General features: G+C 40.7%; 1 protein-coding gene across 4 annotated transcripts in view; it reads right to left on the reverse strand.

Annotated features, from left to right (window-relative positions):
- PLD5 (phospholipase D family member 5) overlaps window positions 1-26,450 on the reverse strand; it is a 438,248-nt gene that overhangs the window by 206,302 nt on the left and 205,496 nt on the right. For 3 of the 4 annotated variants that reach the window (XM_055233749.1, XM_055233751.2, XM_055233752.2), the window contains one exon: window positions 7,273-7,441. The exons of the other annotated variant lie outside the window; for it this stretch is intronic. In XM_055233749.1, coding sequence (XP_055089724.1) covers window positions 7,273-7,441 — 169 coding nt within the window. The remainder of the gene's footprint in view (window positions 1-7,272; window positions 7,442-26,450) is intronic. 4 annotated transcript variants of the gene reach the window in all.

Consider the following 26,450-nt stretch of genomic DNA (forward strand, 5'->3'; position numbering starts at 1 on the left):
TTCAGAACAAATGAAGAGTTAAAAAAAGGTATTATTAAGCTTGTAGAATTCTTGAGAATGGGGTTGTTTTGGATGGTGAGGGGGTAATCAGTCCTTCCAGATCTTTTCCAAAGCTGAAGTGCCCCCTGCTTCTCCAAAGATAGAGCAGCTGCTCCCCAATGGGTGTGTCAATCATAACTGCTTGAGTAGATGAGAGTAAGACTGTGTGTGTGTGTACGCGCACACACACTTGAAGATTTATAATTAATAAATCAAATGAAAGTACAAATTCCACACACAATGATAATTTGCCTAATCCTTCTTATCTACCCAGAGTCTCACATTTGCAGAAACTATAATCACCTTCTAATTTTACATAGTAACCATCCCAATTTCTAGCACAGTGTAAGAGCCATAATAAGAACTTGCTAACAGAATAAATTTGAACCAGAGTTACAGTGTGTACACAAATAAGTGAATGTGAATAACAATATTCACGATCATAACAAACCATTATATAGGCACTAAAATGGTCAAACACTGTTCTATACTCTTTACAGGTATTAACTGATTAAATCTGCACAACAAACTATGAGGCAGGTTCTGTTATCGCCCTGATTTTGCCATCGAGGAAACTGAGGCATAGAGAGTTCATCCTCTTGCCTGAGGTTGCACAGCTAATAAGTAGGTCAAAAAACAAAACAAAACAAAAAAACCTCAGCTCCACTCCTGGCTCATTTCTACAGTCTTGCTAAGATCTGCTAACCACTGTGCAGAGGTAGGATCCAGGCTTGTACTTCCCAAAAACAGCCTCCTGGATCACTGAGCTCTTATGCTTGCTGCTTGCAATTTCATAAATACTGTCTGATTTAAAAAAATCATAATTTCTCGAAATCAAACAATTCTGATGTATCATCAGTTGGCAATCACAGCTCACTGGTAGACCACTATCTAATTAATTTCACATAAATACGTCTCTTTAAGATTACATTGTTGCAGCTCATTAATTATTTTATAGGTTCCTCACAGTGAATTCATAGAGTGTGAGATTTTTTTTTTTAACCCAGTGAATTAGGTAGCTCTACTAATGAGCCTTTGTCAGTTATATTTCCTGGCTGTTTCTGAACAGGCTTGATTTCATAAATTCCCATCATTTTGTCTCATAAATTAGCAATCAAGATGTCCCAGGGATTTCAACATTTTAGGGTGGCAACTCATCATCCAGACAGAAACGAAAACCTTTTGCCTGACCATGTATTTTCATAAAATTCTAACATATAGTTATCATGAAACTCTAGCCCTCAGCAGCCCTTAGCAGGCTATGGTATGGAGTAGGGGTACTGTCCAGTTTCCTTTAGCACAGAAGGAAACGAAACACGAACAGATTAACACCAGGAAAGAGACAAGAAAAACAAAGTGAGTTTTTCAGGGTGGAAACCCAAACAGCAACCTTTTGGAGGTACAGATTAAAAACACATTTTATTTTATTTTTTTTTTTATTTTTTTTTTTATTTTGTTCTTTTTTTTTTTTTTTATTTTTATTTTTTTATTATACTTTAGGGTTTTAGGGTACATGTGCACAATGTGCAGGTTTGTTACATATGTATCCATGTGCCATGTTGATTTCCTGCACCCATTAATTCGTCATTTAGCATTAGGTGTATCTCCTAATGCTGTCCCTCCCCCCTCCCCCCACCCCACAACAGTCCCCGGAGCGTGATGTTCCCCTTCCTGTGTCCATGAGTTCTCATTGTAAAAACACATTTTAAATCAACATGTCTGTTTCCATGCAAATGAAAAATAAAAAAGCACATATTCATCATTCCTGTTAGCAGCAACCATCACATTCACTCTTACAAAATTGTTACTCATCCAGAGACCAGACCAATAAAATGTGTGCGTCTGCTGCTGAGCTGTTCTGCCTGCCATTGGCTACGTGGTTTCTTGGTGCATTTTGTTATTGCTACATTATAAAAAACATCTGGGCTGCTTTTTGTTTATAGTCCCTCTTTATGTATGTGCCATCTATGGTTCCATTTAGGACTTTTCCGGCTCTGTTGGTTTAAAATTAAATGTCACATTTGACTATTGTCCCCCAAATAAAAAAATGTTATCTTTAAAAAAAATTAATGAAAAAGAAGCTCTGAACCTGACACAATTTTTTTTTATCACACATATTTGTGAAGGATAGTGTTTGGCACCAGAATATTTTAAAGAAAATTTAAATTTGGCTCACTTGAGTAATCAGCGTGTGAACTATTTTTTCCCAGCATGTTTTTGCACGCAATAAACCAATGAGAGACTATCTGCCAATATTTATAGGGTCTTGGTAAAGATAAAAGGGCACTCACAAGTCCAAAGACCGGCTGCCCAAAGTTTGAAACGTTGGGTAGTCTTGAATTTCCTTTTCCATTTGAAAGACAAAATCAGGTAAAAATTTAAATCAAAGTAGCTTTCAGTTAGTGCCTTTTTATAGGCAGTGAAGTTTTAGGGTAAAACTTGGTGATTTTATCTGCAAAGAACAGGATATAGGGGTCCTTGAACTGCACCTGCACTCAAAAAGGAGGAGTTGGCAGCAAGTACCTGTCTGCTTTCTCCATTCTCCATCACTTCACAATCATTCCCCTACCTGCCCAGTGACGGGGGAAAGGAGGGGAATAGACTCTAAAAATAATCTTTTTCTTTTTCCTTTTTTTTTTTTTTTTTTATACACAGTCTCACTCTGTCCCCCAGGCTGGAGTGCAGTGGCTCGATCTCAGCTCACTGCAGCCTCCGCCTCCCAGGTTCCAGCAATTCTCCTGTCTCAGCTTCCTGGGTAGCTGGGATTACAGGCATGCGCCACAATGCCCAGCTAATTTTTGTGCTTTTAGTACAGACGGGGTTTCACCATGTTTGCCAGGCTGGTCTCAAACTCCTGATCTCAGGTGATCTGCCCGCCTCAGCCTCCCAAAGTGCTGGTATTACAGGCCACCATGCCTGGCTCTCTAAAATTAATCTCTAAGTGCCCAAGAAATGTGGCCTTCAGATAAGTTCCCCGGACCTTTTAATGCTAACCTGTTGTGCATACCGCTCTAGGGGTTGAGAGAGGTGAATAGGGGCAAGGTGAGAGGGAGCCAGTCAGGCAACAAAACACCCTAAATTCTGCATGCTTGCTCTTTAAGACCATGGTCCATGCCTGGCTCTTGGCCAGTGGAGACCAAAGGCATGGGATTCTGCAGAAACAGCCACTTGGCCACCAACAAACTAGAGGAAGAGGAGAAATTCCACTACCTTGATGAAGTGAGAACCCTCCAAACATTATTGCTTCCCCACAGGACATGGCCAGGGACAGACAGGTGTAGGGAGAACTGCAAGATCAGTCTCACAGCACCTTTAATCCATTTAATTCCCAAAGCAGATAAAGCCCCTCTATCCTTCATGTTTGCAGAGGCAGATCTCCCCCTTGTAAAGAGGCAAAGCAAAATTAGGCTCAAAACTACAGAAAACCCACTGGTTTTACATTGTACAGAAATCTGTTGCTATTAGGAAGATGAGAGGCAGCTAAGAGGTGTCTCTTTGGCAGGAGCAGTATGACTCCGCCAGAAGACATTATTCTAAACTAGGTCTCTTCCTAAAAGCTTGCCTGTGAGTTCAACGATAGTTACGTCATAGGCAGTAAGTTGAAAAATTCCATTTGTTGGCAGCAGGCCAGTCGTTAGAGAGTGACTTGAACTAAGCTTCTAAGTGTTATCATCTTTCTGCATCAATAACATCTAACATCTACCTTTCTACATCAATAACATCTACCTAAGGTCATATGGGAGACTGTGGTGGATGGATCACTTGAGGTCAGTTCAAGACCAGCCTGGCCAACATGGTGAAACCCCATCTCTACGAAAAATACAAAAATTAGCTTGGTGTGGTGGCAGGTGCCTGCAATCCCAGCTACTCAGGAGGCTGTGGCAGGAGAATCGCTTGAACCCAGGAGGTAGAGGTTGCAGTGAGCCAAGATCACATCACCACACTTTAGCCTCGGCAACAGAGCAAAACTGCGTCTCAAAAAAATTAAGAAGTAAATAAATAAAGCCATGTGGGATTGGGTCATGGTGGAGGCTGGCCTCTACTCCTATCATTCAAGGCTGGAAGAACAGTAGGAAATCTCCTTTGAAACCTTGAGAAAGGGCCATCTGTATTATGTAATGGCAGAGTGCTTGCAACAGTACCACCTGCTATAAAATAGAACATGGAAAATACAACTAATGAACTTGTGAAGCCGGCTGAAATTCTTCAGGCAGATTACACGTTTTTGAAGTACTTCTATAGTAACTCTAGAAGTAAACTACAGTTTACAATAATCTATTCTCCATTTCAAAATAAGTAGAAGGGGGCTGGGCGCAGTGGCTCACACCTATAATCCCAACACTTTGGGAGGCCAAGGCGGGTGGATCACTTGAGGTCAGGAATTCGAGACCAGCCTGGCCAGCATGGTGAAACCTCGTCTCTACTAAAAATATGAAAACTTAGCCAAGCGTGGTGGTGTGAACCTGTAATCCCAGCTACTTGAGAGGCTGAGACAGGAGAATTGCTTGAACCCAGGAGGCGGAGGTTGCAGAGAGCCAAGGTCACACCACTACACTCCAACTTGAGCAACACAGTGAGTCTCTGTCTCCAAAAATAGAATAAAAATATAAGTAGAAGGGAAGAATTTGAATGGTTCTAGCCTAAAGAAAAGACAAATGTTTAAGGTGATAGATTCCCCAAATACACTGATTGGATCTTTACAAATTATAACAATGTATTAAATTATTACATGTACTCCAAAACTATGTACATCTATTATGCATCAATTAAAAATGCACACATGGTGTCACACACACACACACGCACGTGCGCACACACACACACGCACCCCTTTCTGGCTGGGAAAAGACTGCCCCTCCAAGAGTTAGCCAATGCATAGAGATAAAAATGGCTCAGCCAGGCTTTCATATGCAAGCTAGCCAGTCTGGAGCCTTACCTCCTCTGGTTCATACACTCCAGGGGGCAATCACCTACTCTCCATTTACCCTTTTTGAACCAAAGTATCTCTAGGTATCTTACCCCATCTCACTATTTTACATTTGGCATGTGTGTTGGGGGCATATAACTACTCTTTTTGGCTTGCATGTTTCCAAATCAAGAGAAGCCCACATGAGGAGCCTCACTCAGATACAGACCTGATGCAAATAAAGAGACTCTAGATTTCGAGCTGAAGGAGTGAAGGATGTGCCATCTCAAAATATGTCAGGTTGGTATATTGATGATTATTTCAAATGGAAAACACTGGAAAAATTGTAGTTCAGTAAGGGATAGCTGACCTGTCTCTTCCTGTGGGCAGCAAACCATAAAGCTTCTTCTGAGAAGCACACCCTCCCTGTAGCAGGGTGAGAAAATAGCCCTCATCACCAGAGACGGGAAACTGGGGACTGCCACGGACCTGAGTAAATACACTTAATGAAGTAACCCTATCTCCCACTGGTGTTATACCCCTTCTATATCTCCTAGTGACTCCCCTAGAAATTGACTGCCCCCACACAGATCCCCTTTGTCCTGTCATTTCTTATTGTTCTTTGTCTAAAAAGTATAAAAACATCTTACTTTGGCCACTTCTTTGGACTTCACTCTCTTGTGAAGATCCACATGTACAAGTAAAACTAATAAAATGTGTAGACTTTTCTCCTGCTAATATGCCTGGTGTCAATTTGATTTCTAGATCTAGCCAAAGAGCCTGCATAAGAGCAAAAGGGGTATTGGAGGTGATCTCTGGCTTCCCTCCAGGGCCCTTGATGTAGTAGAATTCCCACTTTGAGGAATAAGGTGAATGTGTTTTGCATGTAAAAGGGAGATATGAATTGCTACGGCCAGAGAGTGGGCTGTGGTATGTTATTGCCAAAGATGGCCGCCAATAATCCTTATTCCTGTACTTGGATGTTGCTCCTCCCTTCCCAGACTTGAGACGTTCTTCTACCAGTGGAATAGATTGGGAGCAACATGCTAGGATTCCAGAGCTCTTTGCCTTCTGAGGATCCAACCACCATGTGAAGAGCTCAAGATGATTTACTGAATCATGACAGAACATGCAGAGAGACTCAGCCATCCCAGACGTTCCAGTCACCCCAGCTGAGATACCAGATATGTGAGGAAAGCCATCCGGGATTCTCCAGCCCCGGGCAACCCACCCTAGCCAACACCATATGGATCAGAGATAAGTGCTCTCTGCCAAACCCTGCCCAGAATCATGAACAAATAGATACTATTTCTTTAAACTACTATATTTTAGGAGACATTATGGAGTAATAAATCCTGAAACACTTACTTAAACTTTAGTAGAGATGGAAAAGTGTAGAACACAGTTAGTAAACTCATTCCATTCTTTAGTTATGGCCTTCATGTTTTTTGTTTATATTTTCCAGTAATTTTTGACTTTAAAATAGTATAATTGAAGAGATTCAATAGCTTTCAAAGTACCAGTGAGATCATGATTATAAGCTTAATGCCAATACATTTTGCATAAAAGGAGACAAAACTTATTTTACCCTTGACTTACATATGACATTTAAATGTAGGCCAACTGCTATATATTTAGATAGGGTAGCTTAATGTAAACTATCATGGTTGTACCAATATAAAGAAAAACACACTAAAATCACCAGCACCATTTTCTTACACCCAGAACATTTTATTCAGAAATCGTTTAGATCATTAAGTCAGTTTTCTAAAGGTAGTTCTCCGAGTCTTATTTTTTAAAAGAAATAAGCATATTTCTTTTTCCCATTCATCCAAATATGACAGTCGAGAAAAACAACTATCCTGGGAAATTTCACTCTATTAAAAAATGTGGTTGTGGGTGAATTATAACTTGAAAGGTGAATTATAACACAAATTAACCAAATAAATGCCTCAGTGAGCAGTTACAGAATTAGAACTGTAAACATGCAAGTTGGGCGAAGCAGAATTCTGGACCATGCCATTGACAGAGATTATCATGTAAATAGCATGCCCTGAAGTTGTACAACACAGCAATTCTGTATAAAGAGCCGACTGTAGGCAAAGATGAAACATGATTTTGTCCTTGCAAACCTGGCATTCTAGTAGGAGCTGAGTGACATATGATTAAAAACGGCACATCTACATAAATGTAATAATGTACATGTACTCTGGGTGCGGGTAGATTAAAATAAATGAGCTTGAGTTTGAGGAGTGGAGGAGCAGAATACTAAGGAGTGGAAAATGCACATAAGTAAAATCATCACACGCACAGAGGATGTAGCTTACCTGACATGCTGATGGATGAGTGTGGTTGAGATCCCAATGGGAAGACACTATGTCAACAGACTTTCTGGCCATGTTGAGTAAATTCATCCAGCCTTGGAAAAGTGATAAGTGAAATGGTGCATTTTCTGAATAGTTAAGGCCTTCAGGAATATTTTCCACCAGGGCAATTCTTAGAAAAGATTTTGAAAAACAAAAAAACAAAATCCAGTCAAATTTGAAGCCACAGATCTTTATATATGCATACAGCAGACATCTAAAAAATACTCTTTACTCATTCTGAATGCATTCTGTCCTCATAATTTACATTTTTTTTCCACAAAAGTCTTCTTGCATTTAACCTGTACTAACCTACCGTGTTCTGAGAGTTTATGCTCTGTTTTTCCACAGTTAGCACTCATATTTCAGAAAATAACAGAGTATGTCTCTAATATCCAGTTTCAATCTAGCCTGGAAAAAAAATTGTGAGCTTCCTACACAAGCATCTTCTTCTAGTAATATATTCCTTTATTTTTCCCTGGAAGCTATTCAATTCCTATATAAGATACTACTTTGCAAGCTATTTGAGACTATAAATTGAGTTTTGCCTATCTCCAGTTTCTAAAACAATGTGGGGCATATATTGGAACTCAATAAATGCAGTTATTATTGCTGAGCATCTACTGATGCTTCCTAGCCTACGGTGTAAAGTGACACTGAGAAGAAAATTATAAAACCTGCTTGTGGCAGGGCTTTATTAATATTAGAGCTAAGAAAAGGATAAAATTATAGGAATAATCAAGCCATAAATAAACTGCAATTGGCAAGATTCTAATAAGTTTGTTTTCTCTTTTTATACTTTTTATTATATTGACAAAATATCCATTGTATTGTCATACCTTTCCTTGGCTGCCTTTTCTTCACTTCTGAGTTAGGTGACAGATAACTTCTGAACAAAGGAATGAGCTATTTTTTTCCAGCTTTATTAAGCTTTATTTATTAATGTATATTCTCTTGCAATTCTTTTTTTGAGGTGGAGTCTCGCTCTGTTGCCCAGGCTGGAGTACAGTGGTGCGATCTTGGCTCACTGCAACCTCCGCCTTCCGGGTTCAAGCAGTTCTCCTGCCTCAGCCTCCTGAGTAGCTGAGATTACAGGCACCTGCCACCATGCCTGGCTAACTTTTTTGTGTTTTTCATAGAGACGGGGTTTCACCATGTTGGACAGGCTGGTCTCGAACTCCTGACCTCCCATGATCCCTCCCGCCTTGGCCTCCCAAAGTGCTAGGATTATAGGCATGAGCCACTGCACCCAGCCTCCTGCAATTCTTGATGGAAAAACCTCAAGTCCTTATGAAAATACCTGTTAGGTACTTCCAGAACACAGATTTGCGTAGTTGTATGCACAGAGCCAGAGACATAATTAGGGCTCATGAAATACTTATAGAATAAATTTCAGCCTTCAACAAAGAATTCAGCACTTCTCAATAAAATACTTAATTGTTACTCTTACTGAGACATGTTGCATTTAGCCAGCTTTTGAAACAAAAACAATACTGCTAGTAAAATGTTCTGTATTTGATCAACCTAAAATATTATCACCAGAATGGGCTCTGGGTATGTGGCTCAGATAAATTTGCAATTTTGGAGTCCAATCAGCCTATCACCACCCAAAAACTTATTTAAAATTTGTTGAGCCTTTATAAGCACAGGGCAGGCAAATCACTACGTGCAACACAGAAATGACGACCACAAATCTCCCTAGCCCTCAGAAACAGAATTTAGTGGAAAAGCCTATCTCATACGTACTGACTCAAATAGGAGGTAGACTCTAATAAATGGTGAAGCAAGGGTAAGAAGCTTAATCAGAGGGAAAACACATCACTTAAAGACTCACTGGAACATGCACAAGAGGGAAAAATTATGATTGGGGACATATAGGAGGAAGCTGGGCTTGAAATCTGGAGGAAGCTGGGCTTGAAATTAGTCTTCAAAGATGAAAATGTTTTATAAGTGAGTTGGAAGAGAAAGATATTCTAAGAGGGAGGGAGGAGTTTGTAAAACATAGCATGTCTGTATATTTGTGAGTTAGTGAGCCAAGGGGAGCGTGAAGTAGGAAAGTTATGGTAGGAGCTTGTGATGGTGCAGAAAGCTGGCAGCATATGTAGGGACCACACTGCAGAGGTTGTGATCAAGGTAGAAGAGTGTGGACTTAATTTTGTTGCATTTGGGAGCAACCAAGTGTGTTTTAGGGGGCTGAGTCTGACAGCACACCTGTACGCCACTGGCATGGAGAAACGGGAAACAGAAGATAAGTCAGGAGAGAGTAAAGCTGCTGCAATAGTCCAGGGGAAAAAAAGAAGCTTGAATTTGGTCAGTGAGAATGAAAAGAAGCATGCAGTGGACATTTTCAAGGTCAAATCTTAAAAGTATGAGGGGCAGGTAAAGCAGAAACAATGAGGACTCAGATTTTCTTGCAAAACCAACATATTGTCTCTTAACTGGGCTGTATAACCCCCTCCAATGGTCTCCTCACATGGGTTCCTGCCCTTCTCCAAATCATTTTCCCTACTAGAGTTGGATTAATCTTTTAAAAATGTGAATTCGGACACTCTGCCTGCTGCCTAATGAAACTTCCTATGGACCTCCCCACTGTCTTTAGGATGATGCCCTTGACCTGCCCCCACGTGATTGACAAGTGTTTACCAGCCTGGCCTGCCTCTCTGCAGCTTCACTGGATTCAAATGCCCTTTGTGAATTCCATACCACAGCCATATTTGTCATCTTTACTTCCTTCCCCACTATTCTTTCTGACTTTTGCATTTCACATGCATTGTCCTAATCCCAATTCCTACACTGGTTATTGAGCCATCTCCCAGTTAACCTTTAAAGTTCCAATTGAAACTTCATTTCTTCTGACTGGCTTCCTTATACCCCCAAACTAGGTTAGATCCCCTTAATATCAACTTCTGCTGTGACCTGCTCCTCCTCTTTCATCCTACACCTCACTCCTGAAATTACCTGATTAAGGCCTTCCTTGATGGATTATAGGGTGTGTGAGGGCAGGAACCTGTTCCGTTGGTCCGGAATTGTATGCCCAGTGCCTAACCTAACCTATAGTATAATTGTGCATGGTGAGTGTCCAAAGAATGCATGTTGGGTGTCGTTAAAATCTCAACTGGGAGGTGGGGAGCTGGGATCCATTAAAACTGACAAGGGGCCGGGCGCGGTGGCTCACGCCTGTAATCCCAGCACTTTGGGAGGCCGAGGCGGGCGGATCATGAGGTCAGGAAATCGAGACCATCTTGGCTAACACGGTGAAACCCCGTCTCTACTAAAAATACAAAAAATTAGCCAGGCGTGGTGGCGGGCACCTGTAGTCCCAGCTACTTGGGAGGCTGAGGCAGGAGAATGGCATGAACCCTGGGAGGCGGAGCTTGCAGTGAGCTGAGATCGCGCCACTGCACTCCAGCCTGGGCGAAAGAGCGAGACTCTGTCTCAACAATAACAACAACAAAAACCTGACAAGGAACATGGGAAAGAATGTAAATTGGGGATTGGGAGAGAGTATCGAAGAAGAAAAGACGATGAGAAAACCAGTCCAAAGCCTAAAGTGAGAGAAATGCCTACTGGTGGTTGAGTGAAACAGATGAGAGGGTTCATAAGAGAGACCTTTAGAGAAGCAGGAAGATGAGAGGGGTCCAGGAGAAGCAGCGTTCAGGAAGCCAAGGGGAGAGAGAGTTACAAGATGGAAAGGGGATTATTTGATCTACCTCAAGGCCTTCGAAGGCAATAGACAGAGGTTGAAGCTGGATATCTTAATTCTATACACATTTAAAGCCCAATTATCTATGTTAATAGAAGCTAGACATAGCATGGATAAATAATCCCAGATACTCGTAGTTTCTGCCTCCCCTACAACCGATGGCTATATTTAAAAAAACAATCCAATAAACAAAAAAAAATCCCTCCAACAAAACAATACCAAAACATAACAGCTGCCACCAAATAAAGAACTAGCTAGTTTTAATTTTACTTTGATATGATATAAAAGGTACATGGAGAAAGACAAGAGGAGACGCAGGAAGCCCAGATAAACCAAACATATGAGGGGAGGAATATAGTATAATTGTACAATTATAGATGGCTCCATAACATCGCCTTCTTCATACTGTCCCTATGGCTTCTCTTGGGCATACAAGTAAGTCACGATTCCCAACCTTTTTTGGAAATCTTTAGACCAGGTGTTCTTAAACTTGGATCTATGGGTAGAATTCAGGGGGATCTATGCACTTGAATTCTACATCTTTATTTTCCCTAGTCACTAACTAAAATGTAAATTTCCCTTCAGTTATGAACATAGGCAACAAACCATAAGAATATTAATGAAACCTGCAATTTTGTCTCCATTAAAAATTTTCATCCTGTGGTACAGTTATAGTCAACATTTCCAAGCCTTTCTCACTACTTTGAAAGTGTGGTAGTGACCGGATCTTGTTCTTTTGTGAATATGTGCTGCAGGATACACATGAGCATATCATAAATGTATTTGTAAAAATATTCTGGCCACGTTAACATTTTTGGTTTCCTTTGCAATCCTCTGTATTTAAATTTATGAATTTAAAAACATGATTCGGGGAATAATGCATAGGTTTCATCAGACTGTCAAAGGGGTCCATGGCCAAAAAAGGGGTAAGAAGCCCTCATCAGATGGATAATGTGACATCTCTTCCCTTTTCTTTGATTACACACACATTCTTATAAGATTTTATTTTCCTTAGTGATTGATGCTTTAGAAGTGGGTAAGATGGTCAAGAGAGATTTCTTTAAAAAAGAGGATAGAGTCAAAGCCAAATATGGAAAACATCTAATCAATCCTGCTTGGTAGAGAAAGTGAAGCAGGAGAAGATGACAGAGAAGGAAGTACTGGAGATATTGGAGGAGGAGGGGAGTGAAATTCCCTGGGAGCTAAGGAAGACCGAGTTTATTACAGTCGTCTTCCTTACCCTTGGTTTCACTTTCTACAGTCTAACAGTCCAGCAAGGTCTGAAAATATTACATTCAATATGTTATTTGGAGCGAGAGACCACATTCACATAACTTTTATTATAGTATACTGTTATAAGCATTCTGTTTTATTGTTGTTAGTTTCTTACTGTACCTATTTTATAGATTAAACGTTGTCACAGGTAGATGTGAATAGGAAAAAATATAGTACCTTGTAGAGTTCCATAGTATCCAATGCTTCACACACCCACTGGGGGTCTTGGAACACATCCTCTGAGGATAAGTAGGGACTACTGTATTACCGTTATTTGGTTTTTACTAAATATCAAGATAAACTATGAATTTATAGCAAAAATAAAAATAGAGGCAGCACTCAAGGTCTGGAGACTACACTTTGTGTGGGTAATGAATTCCAGGGAAAATCTTGGAAATAATGACCCTATTTACTTGCTCACTCTCCTCCTCTCTACCCAGACACGTTGATTGCTCCTTCTGGGACATAAGGCTGTTTCTTATACTAGAAAAGGTCTCTAAAAACCAGCTTTGAAATGACTTATTTCTGTGACCTATAGTTTTATTTCCTTTAAAAACCAACAGCTGGCTACTCTCCAGAGGCCTGATCTAATTAGCATAGGAGCAGAACTCATTTACATGCCATCACAGCCCTGAGTATGCTCATACTTCTCAAGGTAAGAAAGAAGTAGGCAGATCTCATTAAAATTCACCTTTGGGCAAATCCCTGGAATACCTATTTGCCATCTGCAAGAGAACTCTACCTAGAGGCTGGATAACACTATTTCTGACACCTGATAACTAGGGGAAAACTGGATCTATAGGAATGCAATACAATAAAAATCTTTTTATACTTCTTTTCTTGATAGTTTAAGGTAAACTGTAAGTCCAGGGAGCTTAGGTGGAATAAATACAAGAAAAAGCTTTTTACATTGTTAATACAATTTTAAAGACAATTCGAACTGTTCTTATTAATAGCATGTATTTATTCTCCAAACTTAATGTGATCATCCAAATTTCACTTTCCATCCAGGAACAATATTGTACCTTCTCAAAGAACTATTTGTAGTTTCCCTTTAATAAGCTACTAAAAAATGAAGCCCATGTATTTGGCAGCTTTAAAAAGTGCTGTATGTGTCTGTGTTTTGGTAAATAGAAGAATCTTTATAAAATATGATACTTTCATAGTTGATTTTGGCGTCATTGTAGAGAACAGTTTAAAAGGGTTTGTGATAACATAGACAAACACAGCTCTGCCAGTTATGAGCTGTGTGACCTTCAACAAATTACTAACCTCTTTCAATCTGTTCCCACTTCTGAGCAGAAAAAAGGTTATTACAAAGATTAGACAAGGGAGTCTCAGTGATATGCTGTGCTCAATGCCTGCTTCCTAGTACACGCTAAATGAAAGACATTTTTTAAAGTAACTTAGTCTGAAGACTTATAATTGAAAAAAATGTCTCCAAGTTTTCAAACTCTTAAAGCACAGTTGCTAAAATGCTTCTACATATACTGGCTAAAAGGAGCCTTAGAAACTGGTGCCTACATGACATTTTCAAAGTGACTGTGAGCTTTCTTTTGTTGCCTAATGCACTGGATCAGTTATCATGACTTGACCTTAAAAAGGTGTATGGCAGTCAATGCACTGACATTCATTCTTTAGATCTTGATTTTCTGGTCGCATTAATGAAGCTGAACAGACGATCTCGGCTCATCAATACAGTCAGGTTCACACTCAAAGTAAAGTGATCGGGTTTTTTACCCTTACTGTGGTCATATGGCTAAAATTTTAATTATAGATTCAGGAGTACACACGCAGGTTTCTTGCATGGGTATACCTCATAATGCTGGGGTTCGGGCTTCTAGTGATCTCATCACTCAAACAGTGAACCCAGTACCCAACAGGTAGTTTATCAATCCTTCCCCCGCTTCTCCTCTCCTCCCTTTTGGGGTCTCCAGTGTCTATTATTTCCATATATATGTCCTTGCCTTGGATACCCATTATTTAGCTCCCACGTGTGAGAACATGCAGTATGCAATTTTCCGTTTCTGAGTTATTTCACCTAGGATAATGGCCTCCAGCTGTATCCACACTGGTGCAAAGGACATGATTTCATTCTTTTTTATGGCTGTGTAGTATTGTATGTATATACCACATTTTCTTTATCCAGTGCACCACTGATAGACACTTAGGTTGATTCTATGACTTTGCTATTGTGAATAGTGCTGAGATAAACATACAAGTGCAAGTGTCTGTTGGATAAAAAAACTTTTTCCCTTTGGGTAGATACCCAGTGATGGAATTGCTGGGTCAAATAGTAATTCTATTTTTAGTTCACTGAGAAATTTCCATGCTGTTTTCCGTGGGGGTTGAGCTACTCTACATTCCCACCAACACTGTGTAAGCATTTCATTTTCTCTACATCCATGCCAACATCCGCTATTTTTTGACTTTTTAATAATAGCCATTCTGACTGGTGTGAAATGGTATCTCATTGTGGTTTTAGTTTGCATTTCTCTGATAACTAGAAATGTATATTTTTATAAAATATGATACTTTCATACTTGATTTTGGTATTATGTACAGAACAATTCAAAACGAAAGGGTTTGAACTAACATAGACAAAAACAGCTCTGCCAGTTATGAGCTGTGTGACCTTCAACAGATTACTAACCTCTTTCAATTTGTTCCCACTTCTGAGCAGAAAAAAGGTTATTACAAAGATTAGCGGAGGGAATCTCAGTGACACGCTGTGCTCAATGTCTGCTTCGTGGTAAACCCATGGTTACAATGATGTTGGGCATTTTTCATATGTTGGTCGCTGATATGTCTCCTTTTGAAAAGTGTCTGTTCATGTACTTTGACCACTTTTTTTCTTGTTGGTTTAAGTTCCTTATAAATTCTGGATATTAGTCCTTTGTCAAGGCAAAATTTGCAAATATTTTCTCCCATTCTGTAGATTGCCTGTTTACGCCGTTGATTGTTTCTTTTGCTGGGCAAAAGCTCTTTAGTTTAATTAAGTGCCATTAGTCTATTTTTGGTTTTGTTACATTTGCTTTTGAGATCATATGGCTACGATGAAAAGCATAGGATTGACAAGACAAAGGCTAACCTTTCCAAAGAGATACTGGAATTTCTGACTTAGAAAGTGAATCGCTACCTATGTGGCACATTCACTGACCACTTCTAGACGTGGAAATAGTTGATACAGACCTAGAGACCTTGCTTTATTTCAGCTGAGATGTGTATTTCACTTTGTCCCCAAGACTTTGGATCAGAGTGAATTTACTTGTGAAAAATAGCAGAAAGAATACCAGCAAGAGCTGGCTGGCTAACAGTATGCTGATTTTTTTTTTTTTTTTTTTTTTTAGAGATGGGGTCTTGCTATGTTGTTCAGGCTGAAGTGCAGTAGCTACTCACAGGCATGATCACAGCACACTGCAGCCTCAAACTTCTTGGCTCAAGTGATCTTCCTGCCTTACAGCCTCCTGAGTAGCTGGGACTACAGGTGCATGCCACTACGCTCAGTTAATTATTTATTTTTGTAGAGATGAAGTGTCACTATGTTGCCCAGCCTAGTCTTGCACACCTGGCATCAAGCAATCCTTCCAAAGTGCTGGGATTACAGGCATGCACTACTCTGCTCCGACCATTCTATTATTTGTTAGTTGGCATTCTTCCACAAAGAAAAGCCTCCCCCCTGGCTGGGCATGGTGGCTCATGCCTGTAATCCCAGCACTTTGGGAGGCCAAGGAAAGCAGATCACAAGGTCAAGACATCAAGACCATCCTGGCCAACATGGTGAAACCCCGTCTCTACTAAAAATACAAAAATTAGCTGGGCATGGTGGCATGTGCCTGTAGTCCCAGCTATTCGGGAGGCTGAGGCAGGAAAATGGCTTGAACCTAGAAGGCCGAGGTTGCAGTGAGCCAAGATCATCGTGCCACTGCACTCCAGCCTGGGCAACAGAGCGAGACTCCTTCTCAAAAAAAAAAAAAAAAAAAAAAGAAAACTTCCCCCCTTTTCCTGTCACCCTTCAAGACTTATTTTTATTTATTTATTTTTTTTTTGAGGCAGGGTCTTGCTCTGTCATCCAGGCTGGAGTACAGAGTGATCAGTGGCTCACTGCAGCCTTGAACTCCTGGGTTCAAGTGATCCTTCTGCCTGAGTACCCCCGACTAGCTCGGAGTACAGGCATGCACCACCACACCCAGCTAACCATCACTTTTATATTAAAAATTGTTTAATTAGTATGGATTCATGTTTCTTAATTCAAAGTTTTATAACCTATTACTGTCATCATTCATTATTCAACTTGTTGCATATATTGCCAATGGGAGCCCCTGAAAGTTGTATTCTGTGTCCTTTTGATGTATTTCTTTCCATTTTTAATACTTTCTTATTTTTTGTCACCAGATGTTTCCTTTTTATTAACTTTTAAATTGATTGCCAAAGACAATTAGCTGCAGAGGACATGACAGTGAGTTTGAGTTGGTGGTAGCAGATTGCCGTTTCTACAATTCTAGATGATTCAGGAAGATGAAAGCCTCATTATTTCCAGGTCTATAATTGTATACGTGAAGAACAACTATGGTTTGTTTTTGGAGAGAGGCAGTATGGCAGTAGAGGACGTATAATTGTAGCTATTATTTGTTGCTTACAGTTTAAAAGTACTTCTGCAGATATTATTACACAGCATCGTCAACAACAACCCTGCAAGACAGGGAGGATCTTAGTTTGAGAGATGGAGAGAGCAGGGTTCCCAGTGGCAAGGGGTCATCTAGCTAGAGAGAATGCCACTGAGCTGGGATGTTAACTCAGGTTTTTGTCTGAGCTTGTGTGTTCGACAAAGCTAGATTTGGCCCTTGTCTTATCTTAGAGGATATGCTACAAGCACACTTTGGGTCGACAGAGGAACTAAGTAGAATGATTTTGAAAGCAGAGGCTACCGTCTTAGAGGGGAAGATCAGCTTGGACTGAGATGCTGATCCTGTTTGGAGAGGGGAAGATGCACGTGGCAGCTCCCCTACCTTATTCTAGCAAGGAGCCCCCTCCTTATTCTATAAGCCACTCTGCCAATCTTACTGACCAGGAAAACTGTGGTGACAGAAGGGCATACTTTTAACTGGCTTAATATTTCTAACTACTGATCCAGAAAGGAATAATCAGAAAGAAACTTGAGGAGGATGAAGACAAAAGAGGAAAACGGTGGAACGTGATGCACCTACCTGTTGATATTTCACTAATATAAGATGTGGCAAAGGAGCAGGAAGCTCATTAATAGAAAGATCTTGACAGTGTTCTCAAAGAGCTAACACAGTAGAAAGGCAGATGATTGAAAAAAAAAAGTGGTTATAACTTATAAGGCAGTTACTACCCTCCAACATCTAGCAAAATGTAATTATATTACCTCTATTACTTTTAAAAATTTGTTTAATATTTTAATTTTTAAAATTTTTGTAGGTACATAGGAGTATACATTTATGTGGTACATGAGATGTATTGATATGGGCATGCAATGTGACATGAGCACATCATGAATGGAGTATCCACGCCCTCAAGCATTTATCCTTTGAGTTACAAATAATGCAGTTGCACTCTTTAATTTAAAATATACAATTAAGTTATTATTAACTATAGTCACCCTGTTGTGCTATCAAATAGTAGATCCTATTCATTCTATTTTTGTACCCATTATACTCCTATTACTTTCAATGAGCATTTATTGAGTTCTTGCTTTGTGTCAGTCACCGCATTACGTAGATTTACTGACTATATTAATTAATGTTTACAATAATTATCAGAAGTAGTTATTGTTATTATCCATGTTTTTATGGATAAGGAACTGAGACACAAGAAACTTAAGTAACTTGCCCAGGGGCACACAGTTAGTGAGTGATGAAGCCCAGATTTAAGTCTGGTAATATGACTGCAGAGTGTATCGTCTTAATCACAACACTCCATTGCCTCTTCCAAGTTTCAAAACAAAATATCCAGGCAGAGGTACCAAATTCTGGGTATTTTTCCCCCAAGTCATTAATGTCCTGGGGCATGATGTCCATGACAGAGAATTCCAGATTCACTAGCAGAGTTGCTTTCTGTTAGGACGTATTCTCTTGCTGTCAGGTTATGTTTGATTGTCTTTGTTTTTTTACAAAAGACGTAATCACTACCTCAACTGTATTCTCTGAATTAAAATTCAGGACATAATCTGTCTGATGATTTTGGGGTCATGTATTTATGCCCTGTAAATTGATATTTATGGAATGCCAAATCCATGATGAGCTCTCCAAGTGCTGAAAGGCACCCAGGCAAAACCCCTCTATTCATGGGGCTTACATGTCCCGGGGGAGGAAACAGCGAATACGTATTATAAGTAAACAGACAGATAAAAAGATGGCAGGTGTGAGAGAAATAAGTAAGATGAAATGACAGACATTAAGGAAAAGGTTGCTTCTTTAGAATGCCAGCCGGGAAAGGCCTTGCTGAAGCTATAACATTGAGATGAGATGCAAAGAATTTGTGAGCAGAGTGTTCAGAACAGAAAGGAACATCAATCAAGAAGGAATCAGCCAGGCACGGTGGCCTGCACCTGTAATCCCAGCACTTTGGGAGGCCGAGGTGGGTGGATCACCTGAGGTCAGGAGTTTGAAACCAGCCTGGCCAACATGGTGAAACCCTGTCTCTACTAAAAATACAAAAAAAAAAATTAGCTGGGCTTGGTTGTGGGCACCAGTAATCCCAGCTACTTAGGAGGCGGAGGCAGAGGTTACAGTGAGTCGAGACCGCACCATTGCACTCCAGCCTGGGGTGGGGTGGCGGGAGAGGAGGAGAAAGAGAAAGAGAAAGAGAAAGAGAAAAAGAGAAAGAGAAAGAGGAAGAGGAAGAGGAAGAGGAAGAGAAAGAGAAAGAGGAAGGAAGGAAAGGAAGGAAGGAAGGAAGGAAGGAAGGAAGGAAGGAAGGAAGGAAGGAAGAAATCAAGGCAGAAATGAGGCTGGAGTGTTGGAAGAACATCAGAAAGGCCAATGCGGTGAAATCTAGGGAGTGACGTGGGGCAGAGTTTGGGGGATGTCAAAGGGGTTGGTGAAGAATTAAATTACACAGGGCTGGTGAATATGGTGTGAGGTTGTGATTTATACTGTGTGATGAGAATACACAGTGGATTGGACAGGGGTGGAACATGATCTGATTTACCCTCCACAAGGATGACCCCTGATGTTTGTCAGAAATGGGTTGCAGGGGGACAAGGGTTGCAGCAGGAGAACAATTAGAAGATCACTGCAATAGCATGGAGCCTAGACGAAGGATGGTGGCAGCTCAAACCACTGTGTGAATGCTGGGGATGGGGAAAAGTGGAGAGATATGGAATGCATTTTTAAGGTAAGGCAGATAGAAATATGGGCACCATTGAGGGAAATTCATCTGCCCCATTCCTAATGCCATCTTCCAGGTTCAAGGATGCTTGTGTGATGTGATGCAAGCTTGCCTTTCATCTTTCTCCAAACCTTTACTCACACTGCCCTAGCAGGAGGAATGAATGAGCTGACTGTGAGATTGAGGAAGAGTTATCAGCTTGGTCCCTTGCTTCTTCTTGGGAGACCTATCCCACCCTCAACACCCATGCCTCAAGTCTTGCCTGGACAAGCCCCTTCATGTCCAGATGTGCCCTAATCTAGCTCTGGCTGTGCCTGGGTGATAAGCCTACCTAGTTCTGGGGTTCAGTGAGGAAGGTGTTTGGATCTCACATTAAGCTACATCTTCCAACTTAGCCTTTGTCATTGAGGCGATCATTTGGCCTCCATCTGCTACTCCTTGTCAGAATTGTCAATTTGTTCAGGAAGAAGGATGCTTTTGAAGGGTAGCAGAATATGCCACCTGAAAATATGCCACTTTGACAAAAGGATTATTTTGAGCTGGAGACAATAGAGAAGAAAACACAGGGAAATAACTCTGTCTCCCCCATTTGCCTAAAAGCAGGACATGAGTTTACAAATTGTCTTCCTCCCCTCTCTACCAGGAAGGACAATGTTCAACACCAGAGACAACTTTAGACCCTTATCAGCCTGGAGACCAACCCCAGAGGAATCTACATAACAAACTTAATTAACTAGCATTTATCTGTCATTAGTTTCTTATATAGTCATGCATTTTGGTTAACGGATCCCATATATGACGGTGGTCCCATAAGACTGCAACAATTTTAACACTGTGTTTTTACAGAATCTTCCCTAGGTTTATTTTTATTTTTTAAAACATTATTATTATTACTATTATTATTATTATTATTATTATTATTATTAGAGACAGAGTCTTGGCTCTTGCCACCCAGGCTGGAGTGCAATGATGAGATCTTGGCTCACTGCAACCTCCACCTCCCGGGTTCAAGCGACTCACCTGCTTCAGCCTCCCGAGTAGCTGGGATTACTAGTGCCTGCCACCACACCCTGCTAATTATTTTTGTATTTCTAGTAGAGACAGGGTTTCACCATGCTGGCCAGGCTGGTCTCAAACTCTTGACCTCAGGTGATCCACCCACCTTGGTCTCCCAAAGTGCTGGGATTACAGGCATAAGCCACCGCACCCAACCAACAGTACCTTCCCTAGGTTTAGATACATTTGGGTACACAAATACTTACCATTGTGTTAAAATTGCCTACAGTATTCAGGACAGTAATGTGCTGTTCAGGTTTGTAGCGTAGGGGCAGTAGTCTCTATCATATAGCCTAGGTGTGTAGTAGGCCATACTAATGATGCATTTCTTAGAACAGATACCCAGTATTAAGTGATGTATGACTGCATTTGCATTCCCACGATTTGTTGCCTCAACTCTAGGTCTTTTTCCTTTGTCTTGTCACTTCTCCAAAAATGTATTGTTCTTTACTGAAGATGCTATGTAAGCCAGAGTTAGAAGTCACCTTTTTGAGAATTGCTCATTCTCAGCTGGGCATGGTGGCTCACACCTGTAATCCAAGCATTTCCGGAGGCTGAGGCAAGAGGACTGCTTGAGGCCAGGAGAGTAAGACCAACCTGGTCAACACAGCAAGACCCTGTCTCTACGAAAAAACTTGAAACATTAGCCAGGTATGGTAGCACGTGCCTGTAGTCCTAGTTACTCAGGAGGCTGAGGCAGGAGGATTGCTTGAGCCCAGGAATTTGAGGTTACAGTGAACTATGATCATGCCACTACACTCTAGCCTGGGCACCAGAGCAAGACTCTGCCTCTAAAAATTTTTTTAAATTAAATTTTAAAAATGAGAGAGATTTTCTCATTCTCTGGGTATCTCCCAAATACATATGAAATGTACATGTAAGCTTCTGTTTGTTTGTTTTTTCTTCTTCTTCTTAATCTGCCTTTTGGAGCAGGTGATCTCAGCCCAGAATTTAGAAGGGTAAAGGGAAAATTATTTTTACCCCCTTACGCTATTTATTAAGCCATCTCAGAGACCCCAAAAGTAGAGTCTGGACATGGCTTGGGATTCTTATATATGAAATTCTCCTGGATATTTTGATGGAGTAGGGGACCGAATATCAGAATCTATGATGAACAATTACAATGGACAAAATAAGTTTCAGAAAATGATCATGAGGGAGGCATTGTTTATTAGCTCAAGAATTCCAGTTCTCTTCTTGAGTTGATAGAAAAGTTATGGCCAGAATAACAAATACACGCTGCCTCTCCTCACTCACACGCCCAGTGCAGGCAATGATAGTCAATCATGCTGTTCTTTTCCTGAGGCTGCCCTTGGCCTTGCCGTCTCTCTCAGCCTATTGCTTCAGGCAGCTACTAACAACTGAGACTGCCCACAAGATGAAACTGAAGTTACAACTTGGAGGCAAACTAGGAAATGGAGCTCATTGCATTTTCTAATTAAGCCACACTTACTTAGAAAATCATTTTTATTTCAACCCACATTAAAAGTATTTCTAAAATGTATAAATGCTATTTTCCAAAACTGAAATTATGACATCCAAGTTTGCCTTAGGGCCTCCGAACTGTACTTAGTAGAAGACACAGGAGGTTGGTCCATCTGTAGGTTCAGGATTTATCCTTGGATTTATTTATTTTAAAATAAATTCTTGACTCAAGCACATTTTCGGATTCAAGTTGCCTCTTCAGATTAAAGCACAGTGACATTCTTAGGAACTGAGGATTTACCATCAATTATTGCTAGTATTTGTTTCCAAAGGAAGAGCCAGGAAAAAGATAGCAGAGCAGATTCAAGTCCTTGACACCAGATCTTACCCAGTAACTACAAAGCAGTTAAGCTCTGCTCTGTCATTGTTCAAGGATGATGGCAAGTAGTTTTCCATGAGAGGGAGATTATATGTGATTTTTTCCCTTTCCTCTAGTGTCTTGAATCTCAGTAATTTTCATAAGTTGAGGCTGCATTCATAAATCCCATTATTTGCAAATTCTTTTTTGCCCACCATGGGCTCTGTCAAATTGACATGTACCCCACTGACACTAGCTAAATGAGAAGCTTACTGATGGCTACTTTCAAGCCTGATGCTTATCTGGGGTAAATTTTCTGTGCCTCAATAAGACTCCTCAAAACCTTGCAAGAAACCAGATCTGGGAAAGATTCCTCAAAGGAATAGCATAACTTCTTGCTTAGAAAAGGTGTATACAGCTGCCATTACCTCCAGAACCAAAAAATGATGCTCAAAGGCATAAGGGTCAACTATGTGGCCCAGCTGGGTGCAAGGACTGTAAATCGTAAGTTTTCTCGTGAGTGCATATAATGGGCCCTCTTCACTGCAGATTGGCCACACAGCACAGAAGACAATTTTGGCTGCTATATTTCAAGTCCACCAAGGGCGATCAGCATCATCTGGCCAAATATGTGCTGTTTCCAGAGGTTTAAAATAGTTTTTCTAAATGTATCTTTTCACAGTCTGAATATGGCTTAAGTTTCTTCAGAGCTGACACATTGAAGGGGATGAGACAATTCTGAAATGAGTGAATCTTGCTAGATAATCATATAAGTTCTGCAAGTTGATTCACTTTCAGACCCCCAAAAGTAGCAGGTAAGCTTATGCAGGAATATTTCCCTAATGCAATAAATTAATTTCTATAAGAAACATTCTATGTACATAGAATTTTAATTAACAAATCTAAATTTGAATATGTCAAAGTTTTAAAATCCGGCATTTTTTCATTTTATTATTTTCCTGATGTAAAACTTCAGGAAAAACTTCAAATGGTTTTGGCAGAACAGATTTCTTCATTGAATGTTTCTATAAAACAAATAACAGTTTTTGGTAATGAAAATAATTGTGAGCTGGATTGGCGGCTCATACCTGTTATCCCACCACTTTGGGAGGCAGAAGTGGGCAGATCGCTTGTGCCCAGCAGTTCAAGACCAGCCTGGGCAACATGGTGAAACCCTGTCTCTACAAAAAATACAAAAATGTTAGCTGGGCATGGTGGAGCATACCTGCAGTCCCAGCTACCCCGGAGGCAGAGGTAGGAGGATCATTTGATCTCGGGAGGCAGAGGTTGCAGTGAGCTGGGATCACACAACTATACTCCAGCCTAGGCAACAGAGGGAGACCCTTTCTCAAAAAATAAAATAAAATAATTGTGACTTAAATCTATTCATGCACTTTTAAGATTCCAGCAAACTTCTTCATATTTTTAGAAATCATTACATGCATAGGTTAAGAAACATCAAAAAGTACAGATGATCCCCAGTGTAAAGTCATCCCACTCCTGATTGCTGTGTGTTCCAGCGTCCTGCCCCAGGGTCACCAACTGGTACCAGCTGCTATTTTCTGCAACTATAGTTATTGTTATTTCCTGTACACACATTCCTTTGCAGCTAATCTATTTTCTATTTAAATATTTCCTGCACACATTCCTTAACTTTCTATGTTTGAATCTCTCACAGCATGTAGGATAATTTATTAAGATACACATATCCTTCATTTCTTCATCTGAAAGAAGATAGGACCCCAAGAGAGTTTTCATCCAGGGCTAAAAGCAGAGACTGTCCACAAGCCACTTCCATTTCTTTTTCTTTTTTTTTTCTTTGAGATGGAGTCTCGCTCTGTCACCCAGGCTGGAGTGCAGTGCTCACGGCTCACTGCAACCTCCATCTCCATGGTTCAAGTGATTCTCCTGCCTCAGCCTCCCGAGTACTTGGACTACAGGTGCGTGCCACCACACCCAGCTAATATTTGTATTTTCGGTAGAGATACGGTTTCACCATGTTGGCCAGGATGGTCTCGATCTCTTAACCTCATGATCTGCCTGCCTCGGCCTCCCAAAGTGCACTTCCATTTCTATATAGTATTTTGTCTTCCCAAATCCTGAGCTGTTGAAGAGATGACACAGGGTGTCTGGAGAGGAATGCCTTTGAGATGCACCAAGGTAGAGAGGAGAGGGTCCTCACAACCGGAAAGGCAGAGAAGTCCATGGGTCTTGTAAGGAACAAAGGACCCACCACCTGGCCCCAGGCCTGCCTGGGAAGATGGCAGACTCTCAGAGGTCAAAGGTTGTGTGCACCCACAAAGGCTGGACTCTAGGCCCTGGGGCTCCAGCTTTGCCAGTCCCCAAAACTGAAGGGACATGAGGCTGTGCCGATGGGTTTCTACTGACAACTAGCTGGGACAGACACATATAACCAGGGGGGTCCTCAGCTGCTGGGAAAGACTCCAGGATCTTGTACAACCTTGGTCAGTCAGGGCTGAGACTGAATTCCTGCCGGTCATAGCTTGGCAGGTAAGTAAAGATTTGGAATAGAGTATCTTTTAAATCTGAGTTGCTGGGCTGAGATTCATACCCACCACACACACATGGTACTTGATCTTCTTAGGATGGGTCATATGGTTACTGCGATCCTGAACCTCTCCTTCCATGCTCCAGCCCACAAGCTTATGATCAAGGAATTCCCTCTGGATTACATGGATATCCCTTGACTGAAAACGGCTCATGCTGGGAGGGATGGGAGATCAAGTTGTGAAACTGTTCTGGAAGAAACGGTGGTCTCTAACCAGTGATATATATATTTTTAACATAATCTAAGCTTGTCTGCCTGCACAAAGAAGCATTTGCTCCTAAGATAAAAAGGAAAGAACATACAAAATTAAAATTTGCCATTTATCCAGAAACGAACCAACTCGCCCACCATGTAACAAACAGAAGACTCCACTCATATTACCAAGGAATGCTACACTGAGAAAGAGAATAAGAATTTGTTAAAACACACACACACACACACACACACACACACACACCCCCCACTTATGCAAACGAACTCTTTTGTAGGTACAGGTGTTAAAAACAGAGAACCCATATAAAGCTTAACCCATCCCATGAAACACATATGATATCACATACTTATCATTAATTTTTGATAGTGAAATTATACTAAGCTTCCTGGAGAAGGAATCAAGGAGTTAGTTAAGAGATGTGTGTTAGGCTAAGTCGCCATTTGCTCTTATTATCAATTTGTAGAGCAAAGTTTTTTTCAATGGTCTATTCCTTGCTGGTGAGAGATTTGAAAAGTCACTGGAAAGGAAATCTCTGCTAACTGTGCTTGTGGTCTGGACACAGAATATTAAGTTGGCTTCTCCTGTATTTTAATAACATGCAGTGCCATGAGGAGCTGAACAACTTCCAGGTCATGTAACTGATGGGTACCTGTCAAAAAGATGCTGCTGCTCACTTAGAAAAAGGTGAAATCAAGGAATGGTCAAAATTATGAACACTAGAAACTATTCCTAGAAAAATGCACATAAATACTCATATAGTCATGCATTTCAAAATAGCAAAACGATGATGATGATGATAGTAATCACTGCCACTTATTGAGAGGCCCCATAAGCCAAGTACTTTGCAGACATGATGACACTACCTTGGGACACAAATCTTAGCATTCTCATTTTTAAGATGAAGACAAGGAGGTTTGGGCAATTGTGTCATGTATTGGGCCCAAAGTCACAAGTTAGTAGCAGAACCAGTTTTCAAATCTTGTTTGTCTGTCACCCAAGTCTGGTGTGCTCAAACAGCCTCCCTTAGAAGCTTCCCTCACGCTGTGTGTATGTGACTGTATCAGGACAACAGTTCAAAACCAGCCCTGGTATGGACTGGGAGGTAAGGATGACTCTGAATGCTAACGGAAATGTCAGGCTTCTCCTTTGTTCTCCTTTTGCTATCTAATCAAATGTATTGATTGTCACC

The sequence above is a fragment of the Symphalangus syndactylus genome, chromosome 19 (genome assembly GCF_028878055.3).
Source record: "Symphalangus syndactylus isolate Jambi chromosome 19, NHGRI_mSymSyn1-v2.1_pri, whole genome shotgun sequence".
In the NCBI taxonomy this organism is placed as follows: domain Eukaryota; kingdom Metazoa; phylum Chordata; class Mammalia; order Primates; family Hylobatidae; genus Symphalangus; species Symphalangus syndactylus.